Raw genomic sequence first — 18748 nt, forward strand, 5'->3', positions numbered from 1 at the left:
CTCAATTTCTTAGTTAAAATTGCACAGTGCTGGGAAAAACAAGCAACTTTGCAATATACCAAGAAAAATCACCTCTATACTCACTAATGGAAGGATTTTTAATTCTACTTGTTACCTAGGTTACCAACCATCGCTGCAGTCTAAGGCTATGTGCACACGTATGCAGAAAATTCCTGACTGAAAACCGGACTCCTTCCCAGAAAACGTGCGTTTTTTTTCCGGAGCGTCCCCAGTCTCATAGAAAATAGCTAGAAATACGGAATTTTCCGCAAAATTAATGAGCATGCTGCGTTTTTTTCACGGAAAAAAATGCATCAATATGCACAAAAAGTGCGGAATTCATTAAAATGAACGGGATGCTTCTTTTAAGCGTTTTATTTGGTAAAAACGCGAAAAAAACGCTTACGTGTGCACATAGCCTAAGATTGGGCAGTTACCTGGGTAAGAAGCGGCCACCGTTGGCAGGCTGTATACTTTGAGCCTGCACGTGCCACTTTGATGCTGGTCAAATTCTGACTTCAGATTCTGTCAACATATTGCCACTAAACATCATATTAATTACAGAAGATATGACTGAGAACGTTACCTTGTTAGCAGATTTGTGATCTGAAGAGCAAGTGCTGCTCGGTATCTGTCCTCACTGCGCACTAAATATCGAACTTCATCATGGATGCTAATGCAGAAGCGTCCATCAATGTCGTACTCTTTAAAAAGCCACTTCATGGCTACTAGCATAAGATGCAGGTAGTCAACAGCCGAACTCTGTACAACCCAGTTCACTCTACTGGTTATAAACTATAAAGAGAAGAGAAAAATTACACAACAAGAAATGGATTTTTCTTACCGTAAATTTTCTTCTCTCATTGAATACATTTGGGGACACAGAACCATGGGTATACACCATGCCACTAGGAGGCTTAGCACAAGGTAAAAAAAAGTCTTGGCTATATTGGTGGACTATACCTGCTCCTCGGACACTAGGTCCTTCAGTTTAGTGTCAAAAGCAGTAGCAACTCAAATACAAAATTCTACAGAGGTCAATTAAGAACCAACATAAACTGAATCCAGGAAAGAGTAGGATTTTTGGTACTCCTGTAAAATCTTTTCATTGTAGCTTTTATCGGGGAACACATGAACCATGGGTTTATATGATGCCACTTGGAGACGGACGCTAAAAATACGGTTTAGAAGAAAAAGCTTGTTCCTCCCTTATATGCAACATCAGGGTAGCCAAAACCCAGCTATTTTTTTTTATCAAATTCTTTTAATTACACATTACAAAAAAAAACAGCTAATTAGTTAGTGCAAAACCAGTAAGAGGAGCAAAATAAAGACCCTCCCCAAACAAGGGAGGGTGCGGTGTCCCCCAATGAAGGCTATGAGAAAGTGATTTTATGGTAAGTACCAAAAATATTTACAGTCATATGTTAAAGTTTGGGCACCCCTATTAATGTTAACCTTTTTTCTTTATAACAATTTTGGTTTTTGCAACAGCTATTTCAGTTTCATATATCTAATAACTGATGGACTCCGTTATATTTCTGGATTCAAATGAGGTTTATTGTACTAACAGAAAATGTGCAATCTGCATTTAAAGAAAATTTGACCGGTGCAAAAGTATGGGCACCTCAACATAAAAGTGACATTAATATTTCGTAGAACCTCCTTTTGCAAAAATAACAGCCTCTAGTCGCTTCCTGTAGCTATTAATGAGTTCCTGGATCCTGGGTGAAGGTATTTGTGACCATTCCTGTTTACAAAACAATTCCAGTTCAGTTAAGTTTGATGGTCGCCGAGCATGGACAGCCCGCTTCAAATCATCCCACAGATGTTCAATGATATTCAGGTCTGGGGACTGGGATGGCCATTCCAGAACATTGTAATTGTTCCTCTGCATGAATGCCTGAGTAGATTTGGAGCGGTGTTTTGGATCATTGTCTTGCTGAAATATCCATCCCCTGCGTAACTTCAACTTCGTCACTGATTCTTGCACATTATTGTCAAGAATCTGCTGATACTGAGTTGAATCCATGCGACCCTCAAATTTAACAAGATTCCCGGTGCCGGCATTGGCCACACAGCCCCAAAGCATGATGGAACCTCCACCAAATTTTACTGTGGGTAGCAAGTGTTTTTCTTGGAATGCTGTGTTTTTTAGCCTCCATAACGCCTTTTTGTATGACCAAACAACTCAATCTTTGTTTCATCAGTCCACAGGACCTTCTTCCAAAATGTAACTGGCTTGTCCAAATGTGCTTTTGCATACCTCAGGCGACTGTGGCGTGCTTGCAGAAACGGCTTCTTTCGCATCACTCTCCCATACAGCTTCTCCTTGTGCAAAGTGCGCTGTATTGTTGACCGATGCACAGTGACACCATCTGCAGCAAGATGATGCTGCAGGTCTTTGGAGGTGGTCTGTGGATTGTCCTTGACTGTTCTCACCATTCTTCTCTGCCTTTCTGATATTTTTCTTGGCCTGCCACTTCTGGGCTTAACAAGAACTGTACCTGTGTTCTTTCATTTCCTTACTATGTTCCTCACAGTGGAAACTGACAGGTTAAATCTCAGACAACTTTTTGTATCCTTCCCCTGAAAAGCTATGTTGAATAATCTTTGTTTTCAGATCATTTGAGAGTTGTTTTGAGGAGCCCATGATGCCACTCTTCATAGGAGAATCAAATAGGAGAACTACTTGCAAGTGGCCACCTTAAATACCTTTTCTCATGATTTGATACACCTGGCTATGAAGTTCAAAGCTCAATGAGGTTACAAAACCAATTTAGTGCTTCAGGAAGTCAGTAAAAAGTAGTTAGGAGTGTTCAAATCAAGAAAATGATAAGGGTGCCCATACTTTTGCACCGGTCAAATTTTGTTAAAATGCACATTTTCTGTTAGTACAATAAACCTCATTTGAATCCAGAAATATAACTGAGTCCATCAGTTATTAGATATATGAAACTGAAATAGCTGTTGCAAAAACCAAAATTGTTATAAATAAAAAAGGTTAACATTAATAGGGGTGCCCAAACTTTAACATATGACTGTATATCTTGGTTGCTTCATTGAGAGACCCTGAAAAAAATTGAACCTCCTAAAGCTGTCCCTGAGGTGGGAAAACTAATACCAGCACTGCAGAAGGAAAAATAACAATCACTCAAGCAACTGACGCTTTAAGTCCCCTTCTGCTAAGACTTGCATCCCTAAACGCAAAAGGTAAGCACGCCACCAAGATATGGCTAGAAGAACAGATGCCCAAGAGGAGTGAGACCCAAGAGGCTTCTACCCCACAGGAAGAGAGAACCATGACCTGGGTGACCGATCTTCTGTATTGGCAAATTGAGACCAGAGAACAATGGTCTGACCTCTGCTAAAGCATCACAGAATGACTAACAAGGCATCTGAACGACCAAACGGAGCTGTGAGAAACAGAGCTGCACTGCTCTATGTCAGAGTGTGTAAGAATCTCTCTGGGACATGAGACGCAAAGTATCTAAAGGAAGGAGGGCATCAAAGTGAAAGGCAGAGAATATGCTAAAGGAAAAACGAGATAGCAAAAGGTCGGACCTCTGTCCTTGAAAAGGAGAGAGACAAGTGGAAGCCCTTCTTGTAGCCTCGCCTGATGAAAGAGAGAGGGGAAAAAAATCACCCTGCCGAAAAGCTGAAGAGAAATATCTCTGAGGGCTGAAAGGCATTCAAGACCAGATTGAGGTCCCCCAGATCCAGGCGTCTAATACGGTGTCCTTGAGCCAAGTTCCATTGGATCTGGATAGCCAAGACAAGAACCTGCCCTTTAAATTTAACCCTGGCTCAAAACAGGCATGAAAAAAGTGAGGATATTGCCATAGGATTAATGCCGATAGAAACCCTGTTTGTAGGTGAAAACCTAAATTTAATGGTAGAAACATAACGTCTAAGGCCCTTGTTCCATAGTTCTGGTCAGAAAAATCTAATCTCAAAAGGCGCAAAACCTTGCAAGCTGCAGACTAAACAGTCCCGCTGGAAAATTAATTGGCCCCCCAAGTAGCTGGGTGTTGGCTGCCCTTGTGTAGCCCATTGGTGAAAAACAGTCCTTTTTTAAATGACTTAGGTGCCAGCCCCCAAGTGGCAGAATATAAACCCACGGTACCTGTGTCTCCCAATTAAGTGACCGAGAAATCCAATTTAATAGTTAATGGCATTGAGGGGTCATATGACTGGTGGATATCAAACAGCAGACTGCCTAGCAGACAGCAGCCTACATCACCTTTTGCCTCAATAAGACAACGACAGAAGCTATATAGTGAATCCTGTAAAATTTTACAAAGGTGTGAACAAAGGTCCAAATTGCAGCATTGCATACATGAAGAATAGTAGCCTGATGTGCCCTCAAACACTTGTGGAGTGAGCGGTTATCTGAAAGGGTGGAGCTTTATTGTTTTTATTGTACATATTCACAATAGCTGACCCTATTCATTCGAAAATAGTAATTGTGGTTGCCGACAAGCACTTACATGGTCCATCAGGAAATGGAATCAGAAAAGAGAAACTGGGTCTGAGCAGAAAAAGTAAATTAATGTGCATGCAAAATGTAATTGCATATGAACACATGACCTTTACACAGAGAAAACCAAAAACAAAACACAAAACAAATATCCTGGAATAAAAAAGTAAAAAAATATATTGCAAAAATTGCATGAAGGTAGTAATAATAGTAATAATAAGGGTATTTAGTTAACATAATTTTGATCAAAATAATGTAGAAGCCATCCCGCCACGTCACGGCAACCCTTGTGGGACAGTCCTAACTCTTGTATTTAAAACCTTTCCACTTGTCAAGTGACGTGAATGTGAACAAGGACAGAGGGACTGAACCACCAGTAATAGTATAGGCCAGACAGGATGGATTTTCCAACTCAGAAACAGGGCGGTCACACCCTTATATGCACAGAATGCACAATGAAACAAATGAGAAACTGGGTCTGAGCAGAAAAAGTAAATTAATGTGCATGCAAAATGTAATTGCATATGAACACATGACCTTTACACAGAGAAAACCAAAAACAAAACACAAAACAGGCCTGCCTGTCTGGCCTATACTATTACTGGTGGTTCAGTCCCTCTGTCCTTGTTCACATTCACGTCACTTGACAAGTGGAAAGGTTTTAAATACAAGAGTTAGGACTGTCCCACAAGGGTTGCCGTGACGTGGCGGGATGGCTTCTACATTATTTTGATCAAAATTATGTTAACTAAATACCCTTATTATTACTATTATTACTACCTTCATGCAATTTTTGCAATATATTTTTTTACTTTTTTATTCCAGGATATTTGTTTTGTGTTTTGTTTTTGGTTTTCTCTGTGTAAAGGTCATGTGTTCATATGCAATTACATTTTGCATGCACATTAATTTACTTTTTCTGCTCAGACCCAGTTTCTCATTTGTTTCATTGTGCATTCTGTGCATATAAGGGTGTGACCGCCCTGTTTCTGAGTTGGAAAATCCATCCTGTCTGGCCTATACTATTACTGGTGGTTCAGTCCCTCTGTCCTTGTTCACATTCACGTCACTTGACAAGTGGAAAGGTTTTAAATACAAGAGTTAGGACTGTCCCACAAGGGTTGCCGTGACGTGGCGGGATGGCTTCTACATTATTTTGATCAAAATTATGTTAACTAAATACCCTTATTATTACTATTATTACTACCTTCATGCAATTTTTGCAATATATTTTTTTACTTTTTTATTCCAGGATATTTGTTTTGTGTTTTGTTTTTGGTTTTCTCTGTGTAAAGGTCATGTGTTCATATGCAATTACATTTTGCATGCACATTAATTTACTTTTTCTGCTCAGACCCAGTTTCTCATTTGTTTCATTGTGCATTCTGTGCATATAAGGGTGTGACCGCCCTGTTTCTGAGTTGGAAAATCCATCCTGTCTGGCCTATACTATTACTGGTGGTTCAGTCCCTCTGTCCTTGTTCACATTCACGTCACTTGACAAGTGGAAAGGTTTTAAATACAAGAGTTAGGACTGTCCCACAAGGGTTGCCGTGACGTGGCGGGATGGCTTCTACATTATTTTGATCAAAATTATGTTAACTAAATACCCTTATTATTACTATTATTACTACCTTCATGCAATTTTTGCAATATATTTTTTTACTTTTTTTATTCCAGGATATTTGTTTTGTGTTTTGTTTTTGGTTTTCTCTGTGTAAAGGTCATGTGTTCATATGCAATTACATTTTGCATGCACATTAATTTACTTTTTCTGCTCAGACCCAGTTTCTCATTTGTTTCATTGTGCATTCTGTGCATATAAGGGTGTGACCGCCCTGTTTCTGAGTTGGAAAATCCATCCTGTCTGGCCTATACTATTACTGGTGGTTCAGTCCCTCTGTCCTTGTTCACATTCACGTCACTTGACAAGTGGAAAGGTTTTAAATACAAGAGTTAGGACTGTCCCACAAGGGTTGCCGTGACGTGGCGGGATGGCTTCTACATTATTTTGATCAAAATTATGTTAACTAAATACCCTTATTATTACTATTATTACTACCTTCATGCAATTTTTGCAATATATTTTTTTACTTTTTTATTCCAGGATATTTGTTTTGTGTTTTGTTTTTGGTTTTCTCTGTGTAAAGGTCATGTGTTCATATGCAATTACATTTTGCATGCACATTAATTTACTTTTTCTGCTCAGACCCAGTTTCTCATTTGTTTCATTGTGCATTCTGTGCATATAAGGGTGTGACCGCCCTGTTTCTGAGTTGGAAAATCCATCCTGTCTGGCCTATACTATTACTGGTGGTTCAGTCCCTCTGTCCTTGTTCACATTCACGTCACTTGACAAGTGGAAAGGTTTTAAATACAAGAGTTAGGACTGTCCCACAAGGGTTGCCGTGACGTGGCGGGATGGCTTCTACATTATTTTGATCAAAATTATGTTAACTAAATACCCTTATTATTACTATTATTACTACCTTCATGCAATTTTTGCAATATATTTTTTTACTTTTTTATTCCAGGATATTTGTTTTGTGTTTTGTTTTTGGTTTTCTCTGTGTAAAGGTCATGTGTTCATATGCAATTACATTTTGCATGCACATTAATTTACTTTTTCTGCTCAGACCCAGTTTCTCATTTGTTTCATTGTGCATTCTGTGCATATAAGGGTGTGACCGCCCTGTTTCTGAGTTGGAAAATCCATCCTGTCTGGCCTATACTATTACTGGTGGTTCAGTCCCTCTGTCCTTGTTCACATTCACGTCACTTGACAAGTGGAAAGGTTTTAAATACAAGAGTTAGGACTGTCCCACAAGGGTTGCCGTGACGTGGCGGGATGGCTTCTACATTATTTTGATCAAAATTATGTTAACTAAATACCCTTATTATTACTATTATTACTACCTTCATGCAATTTTTGCAATATATTTTTTTACTTTTTTATTCCAGGATATTTGTTTTGTGTTTTGTTTTTGGTTTTCTCTGTGTAAAGGTCATGTGTTCATATGCAATTACATTTTGCATGCACATTAATTTACTTTTTCTGCTCAGACCCAGTTTCTCATTTGTTTCATTGTGCATTCTGTGCATATAAGGGTGTGACCGCCCTGTTTCTGAGTTGGAAAATCCATCCTGTCTGGCCTATACTATTACTGGTGGTTCAGTCCCTCTGTCCTTGTTCACATTCACGTCACTTGACAAGTGGAAAGGTTTTAAATACAAGAGTTAGGACTGTCCCACAAGGGTTGCCGTGACGTGGCGGGATGGCTTCTACATTATTTTGATCAAAATTATGTTAACTAAATACCCTTATTATTACTATTATTACTACCTTCATGCAATTTTTGCAATATATTTTTTTACTTTTTTATTCCAGGATATTTGTTTTGTGTTTTGTTTTTGGTTTTCTCTAGGAAATGGAATCAGAAAACTGTAAGGTTTCTGTAATAGAATGGTAAGCCTTAATGGCTCTGACCAGATCCAGAGGGTGAAGACAAATTTCCTGGAGATGGACATAAGGACCGAAAGACAAAGTTTTCATTGATGGGGACGACAAGGAGAACCTTTGGTAGAAAGAATGGCACAATGCATGAGATTGCCTTGTCCCAGGGGAGAACAAGGAAAGGAGCCTTGGAGAAGAGCAAAATGAAGAATGGAGAGAATTCTAGGAACGCAGAAAACCTTAGCAGATTGAGGCTTAGGAGCATTCAGTATGGTCTACAGTAGGCAACAGCCAGAAGAACTGATAGATCTTAGAAACTTAGCTTCAAAAGCCATACCACTTGTGATACAACAGAAGATCTTGTGAAAAAGTTGTGATGAAGAAAAAAGGGCTATAAAGCACATGTGACCACATGGATGATGTCAGAGTACTATGCCCCATGAAGTCAGTCTATAGGCATCAAGGTCGCTGGAATACCCACCGCCTTACATAGTAACATAGTTTTTAAGGTTGAAGGAAAACCCATCTCACCTCCTACTGACACAAAGCTAAAACTGATTATCCTAGTGCCAGTCGTGGGGTGTATACTGCAGACGAGGAGCTAACTTTTTTGTGCATAGTGTCAGCCTCCTAGTGCCAGCAGCATACACCCATGGTTCCTGTGTCCCCCAATGAAGCGAGAGAGAAATGTTAGACACAGAGACCACGGTTAGACTCCTGATTGCCAAAGCAACTCATCGGCTGGGGTGATGATAGGGTGGCAAAGTAAGTGCTCTTCCTCTGTCAAACTCTTCACATGTCGTCACGAATGAGGGTTTAATATGCTGGGATCAGAGTTGGTCCAGTCCCAGCACATGCAGCAGAAGCTGATGGCTTGAGCTATGGATGGCACAGGAACAACTCCCATGCCCGTGACATCCCTGAGATGTCACTACATGAATGCGGGAAATCACCTGCAATCTGGATGTATAGTTTGTGGAGAAAGGTGAACTGGTACAGATCTTTGGACTTTAGAAGACATGCTGGTAAATAATGGAGATTCCCTTTAAAGCCATTACCCTAAGCAGCACACATAACATTGTGATTTCCTACCTCTCCTTTTACAGCTGCAGGTTCCAGGGCTCGGCTGATGCGACATCCCAGGACAGGGGTACTTGGGGAGGAACTCATAGCTATGTCCTCCAGCTTGTTAAACATTTGGGACTCTGTACCTCCAGTCCAAATCTTCCGATTAATTAAGTTCCATTTCCTTCTAGAGCTGTGATTGAGAGAAATAAAGCCTGAGGAAGAAGATTTACCTTAGCGCTAAAGTCAATTATTCATTTCACAATGTACTAGTAGTAATATTCTTCCCCTGCACACAATTCCTTGTTCCTGCAAGATTGCAATCTTACGTTATGTGAAGCCTGTATACAAGCACAATGAAAATAGGGGAAGACAGAAGCGCACAATAGGGCCTTATCCAATGATATAAACGTTTCACAGATATGGATCCACTCACCTGGTTCAGTTGTGTGGAACACAACAACCATAAGCACAAATGGGTAGGATCCGATGAACTGCAGCAATCAGCCGGTCACTAGAATTGCATATATAGGAAGGAGAGAAGTCCGGCTTTCAGGATCGCGCTGTTCCAGTCTAAAGTTCACAAGGAGTTAATCCAAGGACCAAGCAGTGATTACAACTTCCTTTTTATTCCATAAACTCTACGCGTTTCGTGTACACACTGTACACTTCCTCAGGAGCAAAGTTACACTGGCATCACATTCCATTCTCCTTACATACTACCTCTCCCAGGAAGTGAGGTAGATGCTCATTGCACTTAAAAAAATTCACACATAACTATCAACATAATATAAAATCACAAAAATCACTAAAATTCATCTATAAAACACACTTCTATAAAAACACACATATGTAAAACTTCACACTAGAAAAAGTGTAAAACATTATAGTAAAATTATGATTATACTCAATAAAAATCTAAAAATTTCTTGGTACATCATATCAATTAGCAGAACAACATTCACAAATCTCTTATATAACCGCACTTATATTTTCCTTTCAGTATTAACCCTTCATTCAACATATTATACTTTTACTTTCCTTATATTTCAGGCAGATGATCATATACTAATTAATGTATGTACTCCTATGCGGATTTGATCCTGCACAGCAGACCCATGCTCTGCACTCAAGAAACTTTTCTGTTCTCTCAGCCAAAGGCTCCACATCTCCAGAGCTATCAGTTCCTTTTCAAGGCACCAGCCAACTGTTCCAATCATAGTAAAATGCCGCCGATTGTATCTCTTTTTATGTTAGCGATATGATCATTCCCTTGCTGTAATGTTATAGCATGGACATCACACAATTATCAGATGCCAATACTACTCCAATCCTTAGCAGACAAATATGCAGAGCACAAAAATTATTTAAAGATGTCAGATATTTCATTTAAACCGTATGGTTGCAGAGTCTGCAACCTATGAATCCAGTAAATTTCCTTTCTCATCAGAATGACACTCCTGTTCACAGTGTCTTCTGAAACATAATCAATTGGGGCCACTTTAATACATGGTTTCTTCCCATGTCTTATAGTGCAATGTTTTGATACTCCATGGAACATAAAACCTTCAATTATATTGTGTCTGTGCGAATTCATGCGGTTATGCAGTTCTTGTGTGGTTTTACCCACATACTGTAAACCACATTCGCATTCTATCAGATATATCACAAAACTACTTTTACAATTCAGGGAAAACTTTATATCAAACACCTTATTATTCTGAATTGATCTGAATGTGGTCATATTATGCATAATCATGCCACAACACAGACACCGAGCGGTATTACATTTAAAAACTCCTGTTTTTTTGCATTGTTCATCCCTAATTTTTTCTTTTTTCAGGCGACTGGGGGCCAGTATATTTCTAAGAGTAGAGGATCTTTTAAAGGTTAATCCTGGTTTATTCGGTAGCATACTCCCCAACACTGGATCATTAAGAAGAACAGACCAGTGATCCTGTAAAATGTTCCTAATTTTTTGATTTTGTTTAGTAAAATTAGTTAAAAAGTTTAAGGAGAAACTATCATTCTCTTTTTCTTTTTTCTTAGGATTTACTATGTCCATCTGTTCCAAACATGCGCACTCATTATATGCTTTTTCTAGCAGTTTTTTTGGGTAGTTTTTCTCAATAAACCTATTTTTCAATTCCTTGGCCTGTGATACAAAATCTGACTCTAAACTACAATTTTTCTTAATCCTTTTATACTGGTTCTTCGGGACATTGATTAACCATTTATAATAATGGCCACTATTAAAATCTAACAGACTATTTGCATCACACTTCTTAAAAAAAGTTTTAGTAAAAATCTTCCCTTTTGAATGGAAAATGGTCAGATCCAAATAATCTATACTCTCCATATTATATACCCACGAAAAGGTGAGACCCCAATCATTCCTCTGAATGCTCTCCAGAAATTGTTCTATGTTATTACATTTATTATCAAAGACTATCATTAGGTCATCTATGTACCGTTTAAAAAATATAATATGCTCTGAAAAAATGGAATTTTCTATATAAATGAATTAAAAAATGGCCATAAATAGGTTAGCGAAAGTTGGCGCTACTTTCGAACCCATTGCGGTACCGACTTGTTGGTGATATAGTTTTCCCTGAAAGTCAAAAAAATTATTGTGCAGTATAAACTTCATGCTATCCATTAAAAAGGCTTTCCGATTCAATGGTAAACGGGCATCTTCTTTCACATATCTCCCAAAACAATACAATCCTAGATCATGTCTAATATTTGAATAGAGGGATGCAACATCTATAGTCAGAAACATGTATGAATCTTTCCACACTATATCCTTCATCAAATGAATCAGCTGGGCAGAATCCCTAAGAAAACTTTTCACAGACATCACATGGAAATACAAAATATTATCTACATACGCTGCCAATCCTGACGTGAGAGAACCTATGCCAGAAATGATGGGCCTCCCTGGGGGGTTGTTTTGATCCTTATGAATCTTAGGAAGATGATAGAAAAAAGCCCTAGGAGGATTTTTCATAGTCAGAAAATTATATTCATTTTTATTTAAAATCCCTTCCTTTTTTCCAGTTGCAATTAATTTATTATATTCAGTTACCGCACTCTTATAAATATCCATTGTAACCACTTTATATGTATTCTCATCATTTAATATTCTATATGCCTCTTTCAAATATTCCTTCCTATCTTGGATTACAACTCCCCCCCTTATCAGCTGGTCTAATAACCACCTCTGTGTTCTCTTTCAGACTTTTAACAGCCTCCCTTTCTGCTTTAGTCATATTTCTTTCATTTTTATAATCTGCAGGATTTATATTCTCAAAATCCTTCAGTACTAAATCAGAAAATGTTTTTAAATGGTGTCCCTGGTTCTGTATCGGGTAAAAATTAGATTTATTCCTCAATGTAGTGTGTAATATTCCATTTTCAGTCTGCTGTAATGAAACTTCCTCATCTAAAGACACTTTTTTGCTATCCTGTATCAGGAAGTGTCTTTTTACCGTTAATTTTCTGATAAAAGTTTGCAAATCAATAAAAAGATCCAGTTCCTGTGAATTCGTGACTGGACAAAAGGATAATCCTTTTTGCAACACAGAAATTTCTGCTGTATTTAATATGATAGATGATAAATTAAAAATATTATTTGTTATTTTGTTTTCTGGTGTCGGTATCTTTATTCTATTTTGTTGCGTTTGCCCCCCTCTGCAGCCTCTGTAACACTTTTTCTTTTTCTTGGCTGGTTTGAAAAAAAATGCGTTATTACATTCTGCTGGTTTTTTCCTTTCAATAAAAAAGACGGTATATCATCTTGAAAGGATTGTTTGGCCTTTTGTTCACTACTGTTAAACTTTGGAAGAAAAGGGACCAAACTGCTCTGATTTTTAGAGTTATCAATAATACACATTTTGTTCAACTCTTGTAAGTTTTCACATACAATGGACTCCTTCTCTGCAACTGCAATATCTGTCGCTCCCACAAGTAAATTATCATCCAACCCCACTAGGGGGAGAATATAAATATTTTGTCTATGATCATCAATTTTATCCAGGAGATTACTCTTCATGTTATCATCTGAAAAATTAATCATATCCGGGGGTTCAATCCTCATAGGAGTCATAGGAGGTGGCAAGCTTTTATTTCCATCTTTCCTATTCACCTGTTTTTTATCCTGATTTTTCCCACTTCTCTTTAATGCATCTATTTGTTCTATTATTTTCTTAATCTGCATCTGTGAGTCTATAACTTCCCCAGTAACATTAGTATTATTGGTGGTATTTATATCAACTATTTTTACTAGTGCACCCAAATCATTATTTCTTGAATCATCCGTCACATCCATTTTGTCATTGTCACTATTGTCACTAATGATCCGCGGTTCGCTTATTTCAGCTGTCATATCATTAATATTTTCATTTCCATTTTTATTCTTATTAGTGTAGTGTAATTTTCAGTAATCACTGTTTCACATAAACCCGTCTGTTTTAGGCCTGTTTCACACTTCCGTTTTTGTGTCCGCCAAACGGATCCGTTTCCGTTTTTTTGACGGAAACTGATGCAAACGGATCCGTTTTTTTAAAAACGGATCCGTTTTTTTGACGGATCCGCGGTAACCGTAATGGAAGTCTATGGGACAAAAAAAACCGGATCCTGCAAAAAATGGCGGATCCGTTTTTTTACGGAAAACAACGGATTTTGACGGATTTGAAAAAACGGAAGTGTGAAACAGGCCTTACTTGTGCATCAGTTTTTTTGGGGACCTCACTTACTATAGTTTTAAAAGAAGGTTTTTGTGTAATCTTTAGAGTTGAGCGATACCGTCCGATACTTCAAAGTATCGGATCGGAATGGATCGGCCGATCTTTAAAAAAGTATCGGTATCGCCGATTCCGATACCGGAAGTCCCATTCAAGTCTATGGGACTTCCGGTATCGGAATAAGAAAAACCCTGTTTTTGCCTTGTACAGCCTCTCTGGGGTCTGTACGGGCCTTTCGGGGGGCTGTGCCGGCCTGCCAGGGGGTCTGTGCAGGCTCCGGTGGTCTGTGCCGGCCTGCCGGGGGGCTGTGCCGGCCTGCCGGTGGTCTGTGCAGGCTCCGGTGGGCTGTGCCGGCCTGCCGGGGGGCTGTGCCGGCCTGCCGGTGGTCTGTGCAGGCTCCGGGGGGCTGTGCCGGCCTGCCGGGGAGGCTGTGCAGGCTCCGGTGGTCTGTGCCGGCCTGCCGGGGGGCTGTGCCGGCCTGCCGGTGGTCTGTGCAGGCTCCGGGGGGCTGTGCCGGCCTGCCGGGGGGCTGTGCCGGCCTGTCGGTGGGCTGTGCAGGCTTCGGGGGTCTGTGCAGGCATCGTCCGATGGGACTACAAGTCCCATCGGGCGATGCCTGCTACCATGACAGTGATTGACACATTAGCCAATGATGGGACAGTAGTAGTCCCATCATCCGGCTAATGTGTTGAATGTAAAAAAAAAAAAAAAAATTACATGCTACATACATACTACATATATACATACTACATACATACTACATACATACTACATGCATGCTACATACATACTACATGCATGCTACATGCATGCTACATACATACTACATACATACTACATGCATGCTACATACATACTACATGCATGCTACATGCATGCTACATACATACTACATACATACCACATACATACTACATGCTACATACATACTACATATATACTACATGCATGCTACATACATACTACATGCTACATACATACTACATGCTACATACATACCACATACATACTACATACATGCTACATACATACTACATATATACTACATGCATGCTACATGCATTCTACATACATACTGCATGCTACATACATACTACATACATACTACATACATACTACATACATACTACATGCTACATACATACTACATATATACTACATACATACTGCATGCTACATGCATGCTACATACATACTACATACATACTACATGCTACATACATACCACATATATACTACATACATACAATACATTCATACAATACATACATAGACATACAGTACATATAACATAGAGTAACATACTTACCAATACTTGTCACATTGTTCCCCGAAGCCATTGTCTTTTCCGGAATAAATATTAACATAACAAACCACAAAAATACTCACCCACGATCCGAAGCAGTCCACGAGTGTGTCCCACGACGATCTTGGGTAGAGAACGGCAGCATCAGCTGATGCTGCCGTTCTCTACGGGATGCAGGAATCCAATGACGGAAGGTAGGTATCCTTCCGCACTGTATTCCTCCGCCACTTAAAAAAAAAAAAAGTCCCTAGTCTCACTTTATGCCATTGCTGTGTGGGAATTTCCCACGCAGCAATGGCATAAAGTGAGACTAGGGACTTTTTTTTTTTTTTTTAAGTGGCGGAGGAATACAGTGCGGAAGGATACCTACCTTCCGTCATTGGATTCCTGCAGCCCGTAGAGAACGGCAGCATCATCTGATGCTGCAGTTCTCTACCCAAGATCGTCGTGGGACACACTCGTGGACTGCTTCGGATCGTGGGTGAGTATTTTTGTGGTTTGTTATGTTAATATTTATTCCGGAAAAGACAATGGCTTCGGGGAACAATGTGACAAGTATTGGTAAGTATGTTACTCTATGTTATATGTACTGTATGTCTATGTATGTATTGTATGAATGTATTGTATGTATGTAGTATATATGTGGTATGTATGTAGCATGTAGTATGTATGTAGTATGTATGTAGCATGCAGTATGTATGTAGCATGCATGTAGTATATATGTAGTATGTATGTAGCATGCATGTAGTATATATGTAGTATGTATGTAGCATGTATGTGGTATGTATGTAGCATGTAGTATGTATGTAGCATGCATGTAGTATATATGTAGTATATATGTAGTATGTATGTAGCATGTAGTATGTATGTAGTATGTATGTAGTATGTATGTGGTATGTATGTAGCATGTAGTATGTATGTAGCATGCATGTAGTATGTATGTAGCATGCATGTAGTATGTATGTATGTAGCATGCATGTAGCATGCATGTAGTATGTATGTAGTATGTATGTAGTATGTATGTAGTATGTATGTAGTATGTATGTAGTATGTATGTAGTATGTATGTAGTATGTATGTAGCATGCAGTATGTATGTAGCATGTATGTAGCATGTATGTAGCATGTATGTAGTATGTATGTAGCATGCATGTAGTATATATGTAGTATGTATGTAGCATGTAGTATGTATGTAGCATGTAGTATGTATGTAGCATGCATGTAGTATGTATGTAGCATGCATGTAGTATGTATGTAGTATTTTTTTTTTTTTTTTTTAACATTTAACACATTAGCCGGATGATGGGACTACTACTGTCCCATCATTGGCTAATGTGTCAATCACTGTCATGGTAGCAGGCATCGCCAGATGGGACTTGTAGTCCCATCGGACGATGCTTGCACAGACCCCCGGACATCAGCACAGCCCCCCGGCAGGCCGGCACAGCCCCCCGGCAGGCCGGCACAGCCCCCCGGCAGGCCGGTACAGACCCCCACAGGGTGCACAGACCACCGGAAGGCCGGCACAGCCCCCCGGCAGGTCGGTACAGACCCCCACAGGGTGCACAGACCACCGGCAGGCCGGCACAGCCCCCCGGCAGGCCGGTACAGACCCCCACAGGGTGCACAGCCCCCCGGCAGGCCGGCACAGCCCCCCGGCAGGCCGGTACAGACCCCGGGCAGTCCACACAGCCCCCCGGCAGGCCGGCAGAGACCCCCGGAAGGCCCGAAATGACGGCGCATCATGATGCGCACACACCGCGCATCATGATGACGTCAGGCTGTCAATCAACTTTGAACTTCCGATTCCGATGCCGAATTCCGATATTGAAAAAATATCGGAAGTCGGTATCGGAATTCCGATACAGCAAGTATCGGCCGATACCCGATACTTGCGGTATCGGAATGCTCAACACTAGTAATCTTCAAATTAGTCTTTGTAAAATTTGGAGTATTTTCACTATTAAAATTTTTTTTATTTTTTTTTTTTTATTTCCATTTCTGGGTGTGCGTGTAGGCACCATAGGAATTTGTGGGGTGTTTTTCTGTACACTCCCATCTCCCTTATTCACATTCATTATATTGTTGTTCCCACTATCTAGTGTGTTTTTATCAATACTATTCGCTTTCTTATAATCATCTCTATCTCTATATAGTTTGCGTGCCTTTCTCTTAATTATTTCTTGTTCAGCTTGTAAGAGCCAAGATGTAATAGCTGTGTTAATCCTATTAAATTCCGGGTGTGTCCCAAAATGAAGGAGTTCTAATGATAAATTAGAGATCCGTTCTACTATTGTCTCTGCCAAAGACGTTCTTTTTTAAAAAAGTAGTTGCAGTAAACCCTGCATGCATTTAAATAAAACCTCATTCCATTCAGAACAAAAAGATTTAGTAAAAGATTTTTACTAAAACTTTTTTTAAGAAGTGTGATGCAAATAGTCTGTTAGATTTTAATAGTGGCCATTATTATAAATGGTTAATCAATGTCCCGAAGAACCAGTATCAAAGGATTAAGAAAAATTGTAGTTTAGAGTCAGATTTTGTATCACAGGCCAAGGAATTGAAAAATAGGCTTATTGAGAAAAACTACCCAAAAAAACTGCTAGAAAAAGCATATAATGAGTGCGCAGGTTTGGAATAGATGGACATAGTAAATCCTAAGAAAAAAGAAAAAAAGAATGATAGTTTCTCCTTAAACTTTTTAACTAATTTTACTAAACAAAATCAAAAAATTAGGAACATTTTACAGTGTGTACACGAAACGCGTAGAGTTTATGGAATAAAAAGAAAGTTGCTTGGTCCTTGGATTAACTCCTTGTGAACTTTGGACTGGAACAGCGCGATCCTGAAAGCCGGACTTCTCTCCTTCCTATATATACAAGCACAATGAGCAGAGCAGTATAAAGGGACTCACAAGTAATAACGACTGGGTAGGCACCATTGGGAATGAGACTCCTTTCAACTACTAGTTCAACATTTTTTAAAAGTAAAAAAATGTTTTGCATTTTATTCACATGAATTAGATGTAATGTACCATATATACTTGTGTATAAGCTGAGTTTTTCAGCATTTTCTTTGTGCTGAAAACGCCCCCCCTTGGCTTATACACGAGTCAATTGACCAGAAAGCCGGAGGGGGAACGGCGGAGCAGCGGCAGGAGCCGGCGTCTGTAACTGTGCCCGCTGCTAAAGAGAAATGAATATTCATTTATCTTATAAATAACAGCGCACAGTGACAGCCGCCGGCTTCCAGAAGTCATCATATTCACCCTCCAACATGCCCCTCGCAGAATCTCGGTGGTCCTGGCGTTTTCGCATCTCCATGGTTTCGGCTTCCAGCAGCTCTTCCGGCGGGATCACGTGGAGCTTGCTCATTAAGGTAATGAAAATGTACGCATCTCCACTCCCATAGGCGTGGAGCACATATTCATTACTTTAATGAGCCACGCCACGCGCCAGAAGAGCTGCTGGAAGCCGGAACCATTGAGATGCTGCTGTGAAGACGCCGGGACCACCGAGATGCCGCAGGGCACTCTGGTGAATGAGTAGGATAGAGGATAAGGAGCCATGCCAAGCAGGACTAGGACAGGGGAGCCATGCATAGCAAGACAAGGACCAGAGAGCCATGCACAGCAGGACAAGGACCAGGGAGCCATGCATACCAGGACTGCGATGGGTGAGACATGCATACCAGGACAGGG

The 18748-nt window shown here is 39.8% G+C and overlaps 1 protein-coding gene across 3 annotated transcripts in view; it reads right to left on the reverse strand.

The window, feature by feature from the left end:
* POLG (DNA polymerase gamma, catalytic subunit) overlaps positions 1 to 18748 on the reverse strand; it is a 155118-nt gene that overhangs the window by 12511 nt on the left and 123859 nt on the right. For all 3 annotated transcript variants that reach the window (XM_073568694.1, XM_073568693.1, XM_073568695.1), the window contains exons 19-20: positions 9027 to 9192; positions 587 to 795 (exon numbers count right to left, since the gene is read on the reverse strand). In XM_073568694.1, the coding sequence (XP_073424795.1) occupies positions 587 to 795; positions 9027 to 9192 (375 nt within the window). The remainder of the gene's footprint in view (positions 1 to 586; positions 796 to 9026; positions 9193 to 18748) is intronic.

Source organism: Dendrobates tinctorius, unplaced genomic scaffold, assembly GCF_039654945.1.
Source record: "Dendrobates tinctorius isolate UK_male_01 unplaced genomic scaffold, ASM3965494v1 ptg000022l, whole genome shotgun sequence".
Taxonomy (NCBI): domain Eukaryota; kingdom Metazoa; phylum Chordata; class Amphibia; order Anura; family Dendrobatidae; genus Dendrobates; species Dendrobates tinctorius.